Source organism: Jaculus jaculus, chromosome 7, assembly GCF_020740685.1.
Source record: "Jaculus jaculus isolate mJacJac1 chromosome 7, mJacJac1.mat.Y.cur, whole genome shotgun sequence".
In the NCBI taxonomy this organism is placed as follows: Eukaryota; Metazoa; Chordata; class Mammalia; order Rodentia; family Dipodidae; genus Jaculus; species Jaculus jaculus.
This window is the reverse complement of record NC_059108.1, coordinates 104,770,089-104,787,218: the sequence shown is the minus strand read 5'-3', so window position 1 is coordinate 104,787,218 and position 17,130 is coordinate 104,770,089. Positions and strand designations below refer to the sequence as shown.

Genomic DNA, 17,130 nt, shown 5'->3' with positions numbered 1-17,130 from the left:
GACGCGCGCCCATTGGTCGTCGGAGGGGAGGGAGGCGCGCGTCCCATTGGCCCCTGCGAGGTGGGCGGGCTGAGAGCGCCGCGGGACGCTGGCTGTGTCGGGGCCAGTGCTGCCGCCTCCGAGGGGTGAGCGCGGCCGGCTGTGCGGGCCATGGCTCTTCCCCTGCGGTCCGTGTGCGGTGCCTGCCGACTGGCCCGCAGAGGGTTCCCCGGGGTGTGGGGGCCTGCCTTGGGGAAGGCCCGGCCGCTGACCGGCGGTGGCCGTAATGCCAGCACCAGGTAGGCGAATGGCTCCCGGCGCCTGCGTTGCTGTCTCCCTCTGAGCTACGTCGAGCTGGACCTCTGCCCCCCAGCTCCGAATTCTCCGCCCCTGGCGGGAGGAAAGCTCAGGGTTCTGGGCAGCTCCAGCCTCGGACCCCAGGATCTACGAGTCTGCAGGGTTCATTCGCAGTCCTAGTTAAGACGGAGGTCCGGAGCTCTGAATACAACAACCCCTGCAAAGAATGCTCAAATACGGGCGGGCTACATACCCACCTCAAAGGGCTGAATTGTAACAGGGTCGTCTTCCACGTAGCTGGTCTTTTTGAGGATAATGGGACCTAGTACTCTGTAAATAAATAATGCTTCTTATTAGTTGGCATTCCTAGTATTGCTTGGAAGATTCCAGACAGGTCTTCAGTTGGTCAGTTCATGGCATTACCTAGAGTCGCCTACCAAAGCCTATAGTATTCCGTATCCTACTTGGAAGTCACATTAAAAACGGCTTTCGTTATAAAGGCTATGGCTTGTGTGAAGGCTCTTTGACTGAAAAACTTTTGGTTATTTTGAAGACTAGAAGGTGGGCTGACTTAGTGGAAGACAGGTGTGAGAAGATAACAAGGTTATGTTACAGGATTTTTGTTGTGAGTACACATTTGATTTTATTTTAAGATTGTGGGAAACTATTCAGAGGTTCTTAAGGTAAGGGTAGGGATTTTATATGTTAATGTTTCAAAAGTTAGCTGTCTACTCTGTTGGTGAGTCGAAAAGAAATGGGAATGAGAATACCATTTTATGATTCATTGGGGAGACGGTAGACACTTCTTTTGGAAAGCTTAAGAGAAGAGTAGTAGGTTTCTTTGTTTTATGTTGAAGCAGTTGTTGATCCATAGACAGTTTCAAAAACTGTAGAGATATTTCATATCCCCTTCATCCCCTCCCAATCGTTAACCCCAGTAATGGCACAATATTATAAAATGATAGTAAAATACCAAAGCCAGAAAATTGATATTGAAACAGTCCTTAGATCTTGTTCAGATTATGAGCTTTCTACGTGTTTGGGTATGTGTTTCTATACAATTTAATCCTACCCTCCTCAGTTAAGCTTGGAATGTTTCATTAGCAGACCCTCACATGTACATTTGTGCCTTGCAAGACAGCAGGGGCCAAAGCCCTGTTGTCAGTTGCTGCTGCTGCCACAGTGAGGCGTACCAGAGAAAATGAGTCCTCCCTGCCCCTGGCAGCTCAGCCAGACACTGAGCCATGGCATCTAACAGCCCCAGCAGCAATAATAAATGAGCAGAGTACCTGCCAAGCTCAAAGACATGCAGCAGCTTGGACAACCAGCTGTCCTTGATGCCAGTAGACTATCACTGATTAATGTGCTGACCAGCAATGTGTGTAAATTTTAAGTGCTTATGAATATGAAGTGAAATAGGGCAAAGCCCAATCTGTATTTTATTTAAATTATTAAAGTTAGTAGTTTAGTTGTACATTTATGATGAAAGTTATGCAAGTGAAGTTTGGTGATGCTTTTCTTTAAAGGTTGTTTTCTCTTAAAGCTCATTTGATATAGTCATTGTCGGCGGTGGAATTGTGGGGCTCGCCTCTGCCAGAGCACTCATCCTGAAACACCCTACACTTTCGATTGGTGTTGTAGAAAAGGAGAAAGATTTGGGTATGTATGTTACCAGTGTTGCTTCAAGCTTCAATCTTGCTTATTATGTTTTAAATATTTATTTATTTATTTATTTATTATTTGCAAGCAGAGAAAGGTAGAAGAGAGACAGACAGATAATGGGCACGCCAGGGCCTTCAGCCTCTGTAAATGGACTCCAGATGCATGCACCCACTTTATGCATCTGTCTTTACATAGATACTGGGGAATAGAACTCAGATCATTAGGCTCTGCAGGCAAGTGCCTTAACCACTGAGCAATCTCTACAGCCCAGCCTGCTCCTTTTGTTAGTCTAAATTTCCTGAAAGCAAAGCCTACGATAAAAGTGGTTTGAGAGGTTACCTGAGGCAACAGGAAGGAGTGGGTATGAGGAGAGAAAAACCACATGAGAGCACACTATCAAGATTGCTGCTGGAAGCTTGAGTACATGGAGTTTCCTGAAGAGCAATGCAGCATTTTCCAGGATTGTGCTCATTTATCTAGCACCTCCTGCCACTGCAGCTGACCAGTGCTGCCTTCCTCCCAAAAGATAGAGCTATAGTAGAGCCTCAGAGTGGTTTGTTGAGGCAATGTTTACATCAGAGTTTTATTTAAGAGTGATAGACAAGAATGATTTAACCTGGATGCCGGGGAGCTACTATAAGAAGTTATCAGTAATAAGAACAAATTCAGGCAGAATTCTAAATGATGTGGTCTCTGATAGCTTCAGATATGACTATTGTCTCACTCCTTAGATTTTCTTTTCTTTTTTTTTAAATATTTTATTTATTTTTATTTATTTGATGGAAAGAAAGAGAGGGAGAGAGAATGGGCACAACAGGGCACCAGCCACTGTAGACAAACTCCAGATGTGTGCACCCCCTTGTGCATCTGGCTAATGTGGATCCTGGGGAATTGAACCTGGGTCCTTTGGCTTTGCAGATAAACGCCTTAACTGCTAAGCCATCTCTCTAGCCTGCTTTCTTCTTTTTCTTTCTTTTTTTTTTAAGTTCAGAGAGACTTTTATTAGATTAAGAGAAGGAAAGAGGAGAAATTATGAAGAGCTCCTACCCATGAGAATGTAAGGGGGTGGGTAAAGCCCATCTAGAAACCCAGATTGGAGCCATTTCTAGGTTCTGAATGGGGGCTGAGCTAACCAGCCCTGACACCAAGTTTTGGGGACTGAGCTAACCAACCACATGCCAGGTTCAGGTTTAATCCTTCTAGGAATCTTAATTCTAGGAAAGTGGAGCATTTTCCTAGGGAGAGTCTCAGGTGATTTACGGAAAAACAGATGTAGGAAACTCACTAGGCAAGAGATGCAGAGAAGCTATTCTGACCTCTAGCAAAGTGAGGACTGCAAGTACAGGCATAAGGATGTTCCTTGCTTTTACTTTCAGGAACCCAGTCACCCTAAACTTCCTCAATTTCCCCTCTGAAGAAGTAACCCTAACTGATGCTAGGCAATTGGGGTGATGACTGATCTGGCTTCTTTAAGCTGAGTGGGAAACTTTTCCAATAAGTCTATCTCAGGGACCCCAAAAGCACATTTATAGAGTGTGGGAAGACAGACCTGCAGAAAATGTTGGGGAGAAAAAGTAAAAGTGAGGCATTAGGGGAAAGGGGTCATTGAGTCAATTGGGACTCCCATTCTTGTAGACTTTCAGGCCTTGGAGGGCCATTGAGGGGGCCCAGGTAGATGGAGTTAGATTGCTACAGGACCTTCTTTTGAGTGTGGACTGACTGACTATAAGCAAGAGGAGATAAAGTTAAAACAACATCTAAGTACGCAAGATCCTAAAATTGACATAGTCGGGTTGGAGAGATGGCTTAGTGGTTAAGGCGCTTGCCTGCAAAACCTCAGGACCCAGTACCCACATAAACCAGATGCAAATGGTGGCTCATGTGTCTGGAGTTGATTTGTAGTGGGTAGAGGGCTGTCATGTCCATTCATATTCTCTCTCTCTTTCTCTCATAAATAAGTAACTAAAATTTAAAAAAATCAACAGTTACTATTACCAGGAATGACAGGCATAATCTTTTTCAGATGAAGATCTATTGTATTTTATATGAAGATCCATTCTAAAACTGTTTACCAAATGGCATGGTGGTGTCTGGCATGGTCTGTTCTTGTCAACCTTGTAAAGTAGATAAGTCATAACTAGAATTGTCAATAATACCTAACCTTGATAATGGCACAGATGTCATGCTGAGTAAGTACTTCCTGGCTGTACTTTTCTTTCTGAGTGTATAAGCCCAAGTAGGTAGCTAAAAACTTAACTCTCCATATATATATTTATGGTCAGTTGTGGCCCTTTTGGAGAGACTTTTAGGGACCTGGTAGGAGCTCTATGGCTCAGCATTTGTGCCATAAGCTAGGATGAGTCAGGGCCGTACTGACCATGGAAAGAAGCACTGAAGATCTTTCCCTTTGTTCTGATTCTCCTCTTGTAAATTGCATACCAATTTGGAGTCCAGTCTCTGAGTCTCCCTGTCCTCTCTGACTAAGATGATAGGCAGCTTACCAGAGTTGGAAGACATGCTAAGAGTGTTCTATTGTCACCTATGGCCTTTTTGACCTGGGAGCAAGAACCAAAATACTGGTTTTCCTTTTAGCTTCAACGTCTCTAGTTGGCTTTGCTTCTATATATGGTAAATAAGCACTGAGAAGGACAGTTACACAAATCTTGAAGAAGAGTGTGGATACAAAGCAGATCTGATTACTTTAGTTTTGAGCAAAAAGGTCTAGTTAAAGCTAGCTGTGGTGGCATACTTCTCTAATCCCAGCATTTGGGAGACTGAGGTAGGTGGATAGCCATGAGTTTGAGGCCACCCTGAGACTACAGAGTGAATTGCCTGGCCTAGAGTGAGACCCTACTTTGATAAACCAAAAAAAAAAAGGTCTAGTTAAAGGACGCTATAAGAGCTCAAGAATCATTCTGTCTAACATTCAAGTCAGGTTGCCTGATGACATTGTAAGCCATACCTAGAACATGAAAAGCATGTACATCTTGTTTGTTTGTTTTTATATATATAGTTTACAGTTGTAAGTACAGGCAGAACATGTTAACAGCCCTAGAAATTATTTTAATCTACAAATTTAAAACACCTGGATTTTATTGTGTTAGAAAGCAACTTAAGTAGAACAGAGTCTTGATGTCTGTGTTTTAAGACATCATGACAAGTGTCCCCAAAGTTAATTTGGTAGCCTTAGGGATCCTTGCCTGGAGGTAGACTGCCCTTGAATTCCTGCTGCTACTGCCTCTCTCAACAGCTAGGATTAAGCATGTGTGAGTCAGCATGCCCAGCAGAATCCTGTCACTCTGAAGAATCACCTAAACTGCTTGGGGGTCTTAGAGAGTGGTAGGAGACAAAGAGTTGGAGTTCCTCAGACTATTTAGAGTCTCTTCAAGGAGTTAGGTTTCCTATCTCCCAAAGATTATTTTAGGCCAGGTACAAGTGGAAAAGGTTCATGCTTCCTTTTTTTCTGTCTCACAGAAGTCTGAAAAATACATTCTAACAAAGCTTTAATAATCTTAGACAAGAGAGAAAATATAGAGAGGAAAGCAAAACTACATGCTTGTCATTCTCTTTCTTTGTCATAGAGGCCATTTTGCTTCAGGATAATGTCTAGAGGACACATGGTTTAAACCTGCTTGGGTACTGAGATCAAGGGACCACTGACCATTTCCCCAGAATCCAGTTGACCATGAATTTAAGCAGCATGTGACATTTTGTTAGAATAATTTATATTACAGTGAGGTAGAAAAAGCAAGAGAAATGGAAAAGTCAGAATCTCTACTTGTTGACACTGACCTAAAAGCCACAGTAGCCTTGCATAGCATTTTTATTTGTTTAGAAGGGTAAATCTCTGGGGGCCTCAAGATTGTGGTCCCTGGAAGCCAAGAGTGCTGAGGTGGCATAGCATTTTAGAGCTAAGAGAGCCTACAATAAGGCACTTTCAAGATCATACTTGGAACCCTACGGTCTGTGAATTTAGATCCTTAGCTATAGGACCCAGAATGTCTTACAATCTAGATTTGTGTGATTGGTCTCAGCCTGTCTGTATGTGGTCTGTGACTGATCTCTTGTCCAGTCATGCTTATGTCTCAGCCACACATTCACACAATTAGTCTTAAGTGTGAAGCAGCACTGCCAAACATACAAAACAAAACAAAAACTTCCCATACATAGAATTAATGCAAGCATTCCCCATTTAAATCTGTTGGGCTGCCTGGATTAAGAAAGCCATCCTATAATTTACCACATGTAATACAGAAACCAAAAGGTGTCTACAAGTAAAACATCTAATTTCCTCTAAAACCAGAAGCAAACCAGACATTGTCAGAAAAATGCAGTCACTAGCAAGAGACCTCTTACATTTTCTATGAGTCATTTACTTCCTCTGTTTCTCTTGCTTTGTAGCTGTTCATCAGACTGGACATAATAGTGGTGTCATCCACAGTGGGATTTATTATAAACCTGAATCTTTGAAAGCTAAACTATGTGTACAAGGGGCAGCGCTGATCTATGAGTACTGTAACCAAAAAAGAATTCCCTACAATCAGTGTGGTAAGGTATGGTATTTTATTATGGCCTTGACTTATTTTTAGCTACTACTATTTTAGTGATATTTAATTGAAATTTTAAAAAATACCTGACCTTTCTGTTTTTATGTTTACTGTTTGAGAACTCTAGTATTAGGGAAGAACAAAAATGATGGTATGACTTCATGTATTTTAAAAATAATAGCTTTATTGGCCTATAATTTATACTTTACTTTAAAATATGCAGTTCAGTTTTTAGTATTCTTAGAGTTGTGCAAGCAAACATTATCACCATCTTATTTTTCAATATGTTCATCACCCTCAAAAACCCCATCTCAGCTCTGCATTTCTATCACTTCAGAGCTGCAAACAAAATACTATCTCTGTGAATTTGCCTATTTTGTTCATTTCATAAAGATAAAATCATGGGAGCTAGAGAGATGGATTAGCGGTTAAGCACTCACCTGTGAAGCCTAAGGACCCCGGTTCGAGGCTCGATTCCCCAGGACCCATGTTAGCCAGATGCACAAGGGGGCGCATACATCTGGAGTTCGTTTGCAGTGGTTGGAGGCCCTGGCACGCCCATTCTCTCTCTCTCTGTCTCTCTGCCTCTTTCTCTGTCTGTTGCTCTCAAATAAATAAAAATAAACAACAAAAAAAATCATGTCAGAGGAAACTCAGCTTTAGATGCACTTCCCAGAATTTAATGGGAAAAAGTTATGGTTTCTCTTTTGCCCAGGCTGACCTTGAGCTCACAGTGATTTTCTTGCCTCAGCCTCCCAAATTATGGGATTAAAGGTATGTACCACAATGCCTAGCTGGAAGCAGTTTTGAGGAAAGTTGATTAAATTTACCTATTTTCTCCTGCAACAGGATGCTTTAGTAAGTGCTGTATAATTTATTTCAGAAGTGAAATGAATAGTTCTTGTCAGTGCCATCCCATTATACTGAATACTGCCTCTTTTATTTCTTCATGAACAGGCATTTCACATTTTCTTACAGAAATAAGAAGGCCACATAATCTGAAAGATGAATAGGCTGAGACTGAACTTATGGGAATGGTGAGGATGAGAGTTGCTTATGTCTGAGATTCATGTAGCAGCTATGGTAGCAAGAAATAGAAATTGAAGCTACATTACACCTTTGGGGAAATTAGTTTTAATGTTATTTTCTTAAGACAATAATTCTTAAGAGAGAGGAAGAAATATATTAAAGGGAAGAAATAAAATAGTAAATGGAGAAGCAAGTATACAAAGAACTTTTATAGTAACATTGAGTCATGTAATAATTTTTATTATTTTAATTTTATGATAGTATGTGTAACTGTTAAGGTATGTTTCACTGTAAGCATGCTTTTTGTCATTTTTTTGAAGCTAATAGTAGCCGTTGAACAAGAAGAAATTCCCAGACTTAAGGCTTTATATGAAAGAGGCCTACAGAATGGTGTCCAAGGCTTAAGATTGATCCATCAGGAGGATATAAAAAAGAAGGAACCATATTGCAGGGTGAGTGATTCATCAGCCTAGTACACGTGGTCAAAGGGATATTATCATTTAGGGTTCAGTGCCATCACACGACAGCTGGTGGTGAGTTGATAGGCAGTAGCAGTAGGAAATAACCTAATAATAAGAGGGCATGTTCATAACCTCTGGAGATCTGATTTCTTCTTACCTATGAGAAAATACCAGGTCTAGCTAACATAAAGGCAAGAGGATGTCTGAGACCATATGGCATGTTTGGAAAACACTTGATTACTAATGGTGAGGTTGGAGCATCGGATGTGTAGAGAGTAAGGGTGAGAGTAAAAAGGCAGGGTTAGGCCCATCTGAATGAACTGGATGACTCTGTGGGAAAAAGTGCTTGCCATGTAAGCATAAGGACCTGAATTCAGATCACCAGCACCTGTGTAAAATGCTGAGTGTGGTGGTGCATACCTGTAATCCCAAGACTGGGGAGACAGAGATAACTCCTGGGATTTTCTGGCTTGTTAGCCTAATCAGTGCTCTAGGTTCAGTGAGAGACCCTATCACAAAAATAAGGTGGATAGTGGTTGAGGATAATATATGATATCAACCTGTGGCCTACACACACACACACACACACACACACACACACACACACAGAAAAAGAAAAACACTATGGGGAAACACATCTTAAGTCTTAAAAGATATATAGTTACTCTGTATGTCAACTTTCACTATAACCTTCCAGAAATATCCATTCAAGCTCCACAGAACATGACTGCTGGCTCTCTTCTGCAGCTTTATATGCATTATACTAGAGTTGGACTCTTAAGAACTTGGCCTTAGGGTGTGTGAATTTTGGATTTACTCCAAACAGTGCTTATTAGAAGTTTGGTTTCAAGAAACACTAGTTATGAGTGGCAGCCTAGAGGATCAGTAGACACTTATTATTCCTCTAACTCTCTCCTGACTATCAAAAGGGACACCTGCACTAAAGTGTTTTGCCTTTCCATGCTACTCCTCGACCCCAATTACTTCCTTTATCATGAACCGAACTGTCACTTATTTTTCGTGACATCAGCCTCTGGGAAGGCCATGGTGTCACTCAACTGTGGCACCTCTGTAAGGATGTAGGTGAGGACATAGTGCTGCTTACTCTTACACACATCTTGCCCTGAGAGCCCTCAGCCAAAATTTCTCTCAGATCTTAGTTCTAAGAATAGTTCTGTTCTTCCTGAGCACAGTTGGTTGCTTTTACTTTATGAGAACTGAGTCATTTAATTGACTGCATTGTCCTATTTGTGTCGGCTGCAAGGAATCTCAGAGACATGTGTGCCATCCCCGGCCATATACCTAGATCCTTAAGCGTGCATTTTGTGCACACACACACACACACACACACACACACGTGTGCTAACTTCTTTCTTCCTAGCCTCATTTTGTGTCTGCTCCACTTTTTAAAAATATACATATAGCAAGTCATAAATGCATCACTTAATGAATTTTCACAAAGTGGTTAGCGCCCAGACAAAAAACCAGAACATGGGCTGAAGAGATGGCTCAGCAGTTATGGTGCTTGCCTGCAAAGCCTCATAACCTAAATTCAATTTTCCAGGATTCACATAAAGCCAGATGTACAAAATGGCACATGCCACTTTTTATAAAAAAGGTAAATCTTGCTTTTCTGTGATTCTTCCACAGAAGTGATTTGCTTTATATAATACCATTTGTAAACATTAAATAGTGGCAATACACAATGGAAATACAGTCTGGTTGTGTCATATAGGTATCTTGAATAAGTTTTACCACCACAACCAGGATTGTTGGGGAAGTTTTTCATGATATAGGGTCACTTTTGAATCTCCTAAGTCCTATACAAAGCTTACCAGGGCAGCTCAAATTTCTTGGTGTAGACCATCTTGTGAATTTTTTTTTTTTTCAAGGTAGGGTCTTGCTGTAGCCCAGGCTGACCTGGAATTCACTACAAAGTCTCAGGGTAGCATCAAACTCGGGGCGATCCTCTTACCTCTGCCTCCCGAGTGCTGGGATTAAAGACGTGTGCCACTATGCCCGGCGATCTTGTGAAATTTTAAGCTGCCTTTAAAACCTAGTGTAGGAGGATAACTCTTGACAACTTCCTCTCTGGACAGATCCTCACTGCCACCTCTGACCTCAGCTTTTTAAATCTTTCTGCCTTTCCTTAATGTTATTGGTCATCATGTTCCTTTGTCCTCTTGTCTCGAGTAAATTTAGTTCTCTGTTCTCCCTGCTCTGCATGCTTGGTTTTTTTTCCTGCTATCTGACCTGCTTTGGCTTTAAGACTCAAGCTGTGACATACTGACCTAGACAGTACTTCCCAGACTCCTGATTGATGGATGCATCGTGTCTGTGTATCAGTATCTGTGGCCAGTGCCAGGCCAGACAACTGGATTGCTTGGCTTGGCAGCATTGACTTGTTCTACCTCCCCTTCCCATACACATTTGGTAGGACACACCAACACCTCATAAGAAAGACCAAAGTCAGCCAGGTGTGGTGGTGCACGCCTTTAATCCCAGCACTCGGGAGGCAGAGGTAAGAGGATCACAGTGAGTTTGAGGCCACCCTGAGACTGCATAGTGAATTCCAGGTCAGCCTGGGCTAGAGTGAGACCCTTCCTTGAAAAACCAAAAAAAAAAAAAAAAAACAAAGAAAGAAAGAAAGAAAAAAAAAAGAAAGACCAAAGTCAAGACTAGAAAGAGAATGCAAGGAAAGGAGTTCTGGAAATGGTGAAAATGTACTACACGTATGACAACACTCAAGTTTATTCCTTCAGTAAATATTTGAGTGACTTGAATGTGTCAGGCACTGTGCAGGGAAATAGGAACACAAGATAAATTAGAATGCTCTTTGGGATTCCACAAAACTATCGATTCAGAATGAATTACTTCTATAGCACATTTATTATTATTGCCATACTGTTAATTTATGGTAGGCAAAGAAAGTTTTGGACTAAACCCTTGTTTCATCCTATGTGAGTTTCTAAAGTTATTGTACCCAAAGTACTATCTGTAGATTAAAGTTGAGTTGTAACTGTTCCTGTGAGTTTATGATTTGTTGGCAGTGACTAAGTCTAATGTCAAGTTTTGCACGCATTGACCACATTAAAACAGCAATGATTTTTTTTTCTCTTTTGAAAACTATTTTATTTTTATTTATTTATTATTTGAGGATGGGGCAGATAGAGAGAAAGAATGGGCATGCCAGGGCCTCTAGCCATTGTAAATGAACTCTACACACATGTGCTACTTTGTGCATTTGGCTGAAGTGGGTCCTGGGGAATTGAACTTGGGTCCTTTGGCTTTGCAGACAAGTGCCTTTACCACTAAGCCATCTCTCTAGCCTCCCCTCCCTCCTTTTGGAGGTAGGGTTTCACTCTAGCCCAGGCTAACCTGGAATTTACTATGTAGTCTCAGTGTGGTCTGGAACTCAGAGCAATCCTCCTACCTCTGCCTCCCGAGTGCTAGGATTAAAGGCACGCATCACTATACCCAGCTATGATTTCTTAAACTTAATAAATATTCTCATATTCTAGAAACAAGACTGTCAGGAAAATAGTGAAGTTTCTCAAACGTTTTTAGATTGTGAAAAGAAATGTGTTTGTGAGCCCTTAGTATGGTCTGGTCATCTAGAAACATTGATTAAGGATGGGTGGCAATGTGAAAAGCTTTTAAGGGTCAAGTGGAATACAAGTGTAATATTTAAAATACTACTTCAGGTATTATTCTTAAAACTGTAACCAAAAAAGACAGCAGCAAAAAGTGCTGGTTGTACTCAGCCTTTGGACATTAGTAATCTAATAACACAGTTACCTTCTTCTGAGAGACTGATATGTATATACACAGTAAGGCAAAAGAAAATTGCTGTTAAATCAAGGTGCTAGCACCAAAATATATCCAGTGCTAGTTGTGTGAAATCCTGTTCTTAGCCTTTTCTTTTTTTGTGTGGGAGGGTTTCCGAGGTAGGGTCTCACTCTAGCTCAGGCTGACCTGGTAATCACTAGGTAGTTTCAGGGTGGCTTTGAACTCACAGAGATCCTCCTACCTCTCTGCCTCCCGCATGCTGGGATTAAAGGCGTGTGCCACCATGCCCAGCAGCCTTTTCTTTAGCATTGAAAAGGTCTATGACTCATTCAACATTTGTTCCAAAAAGTATATATGTGCAGGTTTAGATCTAAATTCATATCTTCAGTAGCAAGAACAAAAGTATGCTGTTAATTTCTTATATTAACTGAGAGAAACTTTGAGTTAATCATATGAAATCTCTGTTCTATATTTATAGTCTTTTTTTGTTTGTTTGCTTTTTAAAGGTAGGGTCTCACTAGCTCAAGCTGACCTGGAATTCACTATGTAATCTCAGGGTGGCCTTGAACTCACAGCAATTCTCCTCCCTCTGCCTCCCAAGTGCTGGGATTAAAGGCATGCGCCACCATGCCCAGCTCTATGTTTAGAGTCTTGAAGATAAGGTCTGTAGCAAATTATCTCAGTACTCTGCAAACATTGTAAATAACTAGCTAGAACAACTGTGAGCCCTTACCAAATGTGCCTGACATAGGATACATGATGGGAAATTTCAGTAGGGTTTATTTGAAACAGTTGTTTGGTGATACAGAATTCAACTCAGAATCAGTTATGAGTCAGATCAGAGTACAAAATGGTGAGAGCTGAATAAAACTGGAAAGCTCATTGTAGCAATTGAAAGAACCTGAAAAAATTAACTCTTCTAAGAAATGAAACAGAGATGTTCTCAGCTAGTGTTATTTCTCTTCTCTGTTAGATACAATGGATATGTGCTCATTATCAAGTAAGGCATTTAGCAAAGCAAGCTTTTACATTATTTTTTCTTTAAGACTTATATTTTTGTTAAACAAAGATAATATGTGTTACCCATCAAAGTAAACAAGTAAAAATTTTCAGACAAATATAAAATTTTGAGCAAAACTCATTGACTCTTGATTATATTATTTGACTTTTTCATACTTCTGTCCTAAGGGTCTGATGGCTATTGATTGTCCATATACTGGCATTGTAGACTATCGAAAGGTAGCTCTGTCATTTGCCCAGGATTTCCAGGAAGCAGGTGGCTCTATCTTGACAAATTTTGAAGTAAACGATATTGAAATGGCTAAAGAAAGCTCTTCAAAGAGTAAAGATGGTAAGTTATCTTTGTCTTTTCTATATTTTTACTGATTTTTTTAAAGTTTGGAATTGTTTTTGTCTGGAGCAATACATGGTAAGAATGCCACTAGGAGCCAGGCTAGAGTAGGGCACAGAGCCAGAGGTGGATGTAAAAAGACACAGGAAACCCAGAACTCCTGGGGCTTTCTGTGCTGATAGAATTAGACATTCTGACTGGCAATAAAATTTGAATTTCCAAGGCTGTTTATATATAATTAATCCCTGAATACTTCTCTATTCCTTAAGTTAAAGTTAGAATCTGTTGATATTGCTTGTTGTAAATACAGATTAGCGCCAGCTAGACTTCCTGAATCACACTGTTTGAGGATATAGCCCAGGAATCACAAGCAGTTGGTGATTCTTGAATTCATCCACATTTCAGAATGGCAGCCCAGTACTACAAAAAGACTTAGCCATTCTAAACCTGGCCTCCCTCACTCCACTTTAGACTATAGTCAAAAGTTCATTTTGTTTTGTTTTTAAGAGCTTATTTTTCTTCTTACAATCAAGTAAGAGATATGTAAACCTTCTATTTATTGTGAGTAAATTTGTTTCTTAACAGATTTTAAAGGAGATCTGTTGTGTGGCTCGTTCTTCCAATGTGCTTCTAAATTCTAGGATGATGAATAAAATGATTAAATAAGTGGTAGGTAGGTAGCAATAGAAAGTCAAATCCATGGTATAGGTAGATTATATTCTTTGTTTTCTGTACATATACTTTATAAGACTTTAAGATCCCATGAGTAAGTAGGAACAAACTTTATAGATAGTTTATTATTGCAATTTTTGTGGTATGAAAACTGTTGTTTCTCCAAACAACTCATGTTTTAAGGAATTAGGTAACCAATGCTTTTGAACATTAGGGTTTCTTATATCTTGTATCCCAAGCTTCAGTTCTGTGAAATCCACTGTACATTGAAAATCTAGGACTGCCTGTGTTAGAATGAGGTAAAATGGTTCATAAGCATAGATTAAATGAATTTAAACAAAATAAGGTAAAAGTTCCATTCTTATGAATTACTTTAATCTTATTTGGTAAAACAAGAGTGACAAATAGGGCATAGTTATCACATTTATTTAAATTTATTATTAGTATAGTATTTCAAATAATTATAACCTTCTTTTGCTAAAACAAGTTTCACTAATTCTTTTTTCCCTACAGGGACAAACTATCCAATTGTCATAACTAATACAAAGGTAAAGACTGTTGACCACTTAAAAAATATTTTTTTTCTGATTTATTTTTATTTATTTGAGAGAAATAGGCAGATAGAGAGAGATAATGGGAAAACCAGGGCCTTTAGCCACTGCAAACAAACTCTAGACAAATACACCCCCTTGTGCATCTGGCTTACATGGGAATTGGGGAATTGAACCTGGGTCCTTAGTCTTATCAGGTAAGTGCCTTAGCCACTAAGCCATGTCTCCAGTCCTGTTGACCACTTTTATCCCCTCCCTTTACTTAAAAAATTAAATTATTACTGGACTTTAAAAAATTGAAACAAATTTGTCTAATGTAAAAGTAGTTCTCAGAACTTTTTAAAATGTTTGTTTATTTGCAAATAGAGAGAGAGAGAGAGAGAAAAAAAAATGGACATGTCAGGACCTCTTTTCACTGCAAATGAATCCAAATGCATAGACCACTTTGTGCATCAAGCTTTATATAGGTAGTGGGGGATCAAACCGAGGCCAGCAGGCTTTGTAAGCACGCACCTTTAACCACTGAGCTATCTCCCCAGCCTATCAGAGAATTTTTTTTAAAGCAGGGTCTCACCATGCTGGTCTCAAGCTTATTATCCTACTATCTCAACCTTGTGAGCACTGGGATTATAGGAATATGGCAACACGCCTGGCTTGAGAAATTCCTTGAGGACAATTCAAAAGCTTCATTCTAACAAGGGCTTCAACTTCTTCATGAAGTGGCTATATTGGCAAAGAATAGTAGCCAAGTAGTTTTCCCCTCTTTGGAAAGCCAGGAGGACTGATAACACCTCAGTTGTGACTCTTCTGTTTCAGATTATGCACCGATTTTTTGTTTCTGGGTCTCTGTGTCCTCCCTGGTCAGGAAGACAGGTGACTTGCCAGGGGACCAGTGTAGAAGTGTCCCATCATCTCCAGTGGCCTCATGACCTGTGAGCAGGGACCAAAATATTGGCCTTTTTAGCTCTGATGATACCAATTGGCTTTGGCTTTCAATAGGTTATTAATACACTTAGAAAGGAAGTTACACCAAACTGGATATATGTACATACAGAGCATATTTGATTACTGAAATAGATTTAGTTAAAGAATGGCACAAGAGCTTAAAGTCATTTTGTCCAACCTTTTAAAATTTGGTTGTCCTGTGGTAGCATAGGCCATATCTGAGGCACAGAAAGTAGGCACATCTTACCCTTTAAATAAATAGCTAATAGTTATAAATACAGGAAGAACCTATTATCAGTCTTGAAAACAATACAAATCCAAACCAATTTATTTAACCTAGAAATTGTCAGAAAAGGACAAGTAAGATACTATAAAGTCTTAGCACCTGTATTTGAAAATATCTTTGATTAGTTCAGATACCTATGTAGGTACCAGTTACCCAGGGAACATCGTAAACAGAACCACAGAGCTTGAAATTATTTCTCTCAGGTGACAACCATTGTTTGAGCATTAGGCTGTACCCTAAAGTAGGGAATATGTCTTACGAGTTAATTTGGGGGCTGGAGGGATGACTTAGTGGTTGAGACACTTGCCTGCAAAGCCAAAGGACCTAGGTTTAGCTCCCCAGGATCCATGTTAGCCAGATGCACAAGGGGGCACATGCGTCTGGAGTTCATTTGCAGTGGCTAGAAGCCCTGGCACATCCATTCTCATTTTCTCTCTCTCTCTGATTCTAATAATAAAAAATAAAGAGTTAATTTTGTTATGAGCGCTGGACTTGAGATGCCAGAAATGAGACAGTTATTTTACATATAATAGAGCAGAATCTGGTCATTATTGAGCCAGAACAGCTGAGCTCTAATATAACCCTTGACAAATCTGTTTTGAAAAAGAAAACACCATTTGACAACCAATGTTTTTAGCTTAATCTTGATAGCAATTGATTTTATGTACCATAGATAATTTATCACTCTGCCAACTAATATAGTCACTTACTAACTTCTAGTTCATAGACGTTGGGAGGCATGCATAGGGTTAGGTGGCATAGAGGAGATGAGTGCTTTCCTTCATCCTCACATAGAGTACTTAGAGCGTTCAACCTTTTGACATTGCAGCATGATGTCATCTACAAATAGGTTGGGCCACATTCATAGCTATCCTCGGGTGTATGCAGCCTGTGGTCTGCAATCTAGCCATACCTGCCTGGTAACGCAACCATTAAGTAGTGTAGGGCATTGGATGCCTTGTATCCTTAAGGGTCAGTGAAGGGAACAGAGTTACTCATAAGCATTTTAGGATTTTACAGGAATTAGGCCTTAACAATTGTGAGATGGTCTAGGGAAGTGGAAGCTCAAATGAGTTGGTAAATCAGAGGCTGTCTGTGCAGTCTGAGAAGGCAAGTGTCCAGCTGCTGAAGTGGGACACTGGCAGTTGGGCATTACCAACATGCCCACCCTTAAAAATCATACTTAGCTTCCATATAAAACTACTAGCAAGTTTCACTTTCATCTAACAAGATATGACTGTCATACAACTGAAAATACAGTAATGCTCCAAAAAAGATACAAATCAACTTGGTCTTTGGGATGAAGTTCATTATGAGTCATGCTTCTCACTTGAGATCTTTAAATACGACTTCTGGGTAAGATGGTGGCATACTAGACACACCAAAGCAGTCTAGGGAGGGAAATAAACAGAAACACAGCAAAATACACTTCTACTGAAAAGTGAAGGTGTATAAGTTATTATCAACCACAGCAAACAAGCAAGAGAGACCAAGATCTTCCAGAAAGGAGGAAACCAGCCAGAATCCTGCTAAGGCGCCAGCAGCCCCAGTCTATGAGCCC

General features: G+C 40.2%; 1 protein-coding gene across 2 annotated transcripts in view; it reads left to right on the top strand.

Annotated features, from left to right (window-relative positions):
• Positions 1 to 144: 144 nt before the first annotated feature.
• Positions 145 to 17,130, top strand: part of L2hgdh (L-2-hydroxyglutarate dehydrogenase) — a 39,914-nt gene continuing 22,928 nt past the window's right edge. For both annotated transcript variants that reach the window (XM_004649620.2, XM_045155471.1), the window contains exons 1-6: positions 145 to 278; positions 1,820 to 1,935; positions 6,340 to 6,491; positions 7,835 to 7,966; positions 12,953 to 13,115; positions 14,301 to 14,335. In XM_004649620.2, the coding sequence (XP_004649677.1) occupies positions 151 to 278; positions 1,820 to 1,935; positions 6,340 to 6,491; positions 7,835 to 7,966; positions 12,953 to 13,115; positions 14,301 to 14,335 (726 nt within the window). In that variant the 5' untranslated portion in view covers positions 145 to 150. The remainder of the gene's footprint in view (positions 279 to 1,819; positions 1,936 to 6,339; positions 6,492 to 7,834; positions 7,967 to 12,952; positions 13,116 to 14,300; positions 14,336 to 17,130) is intronic.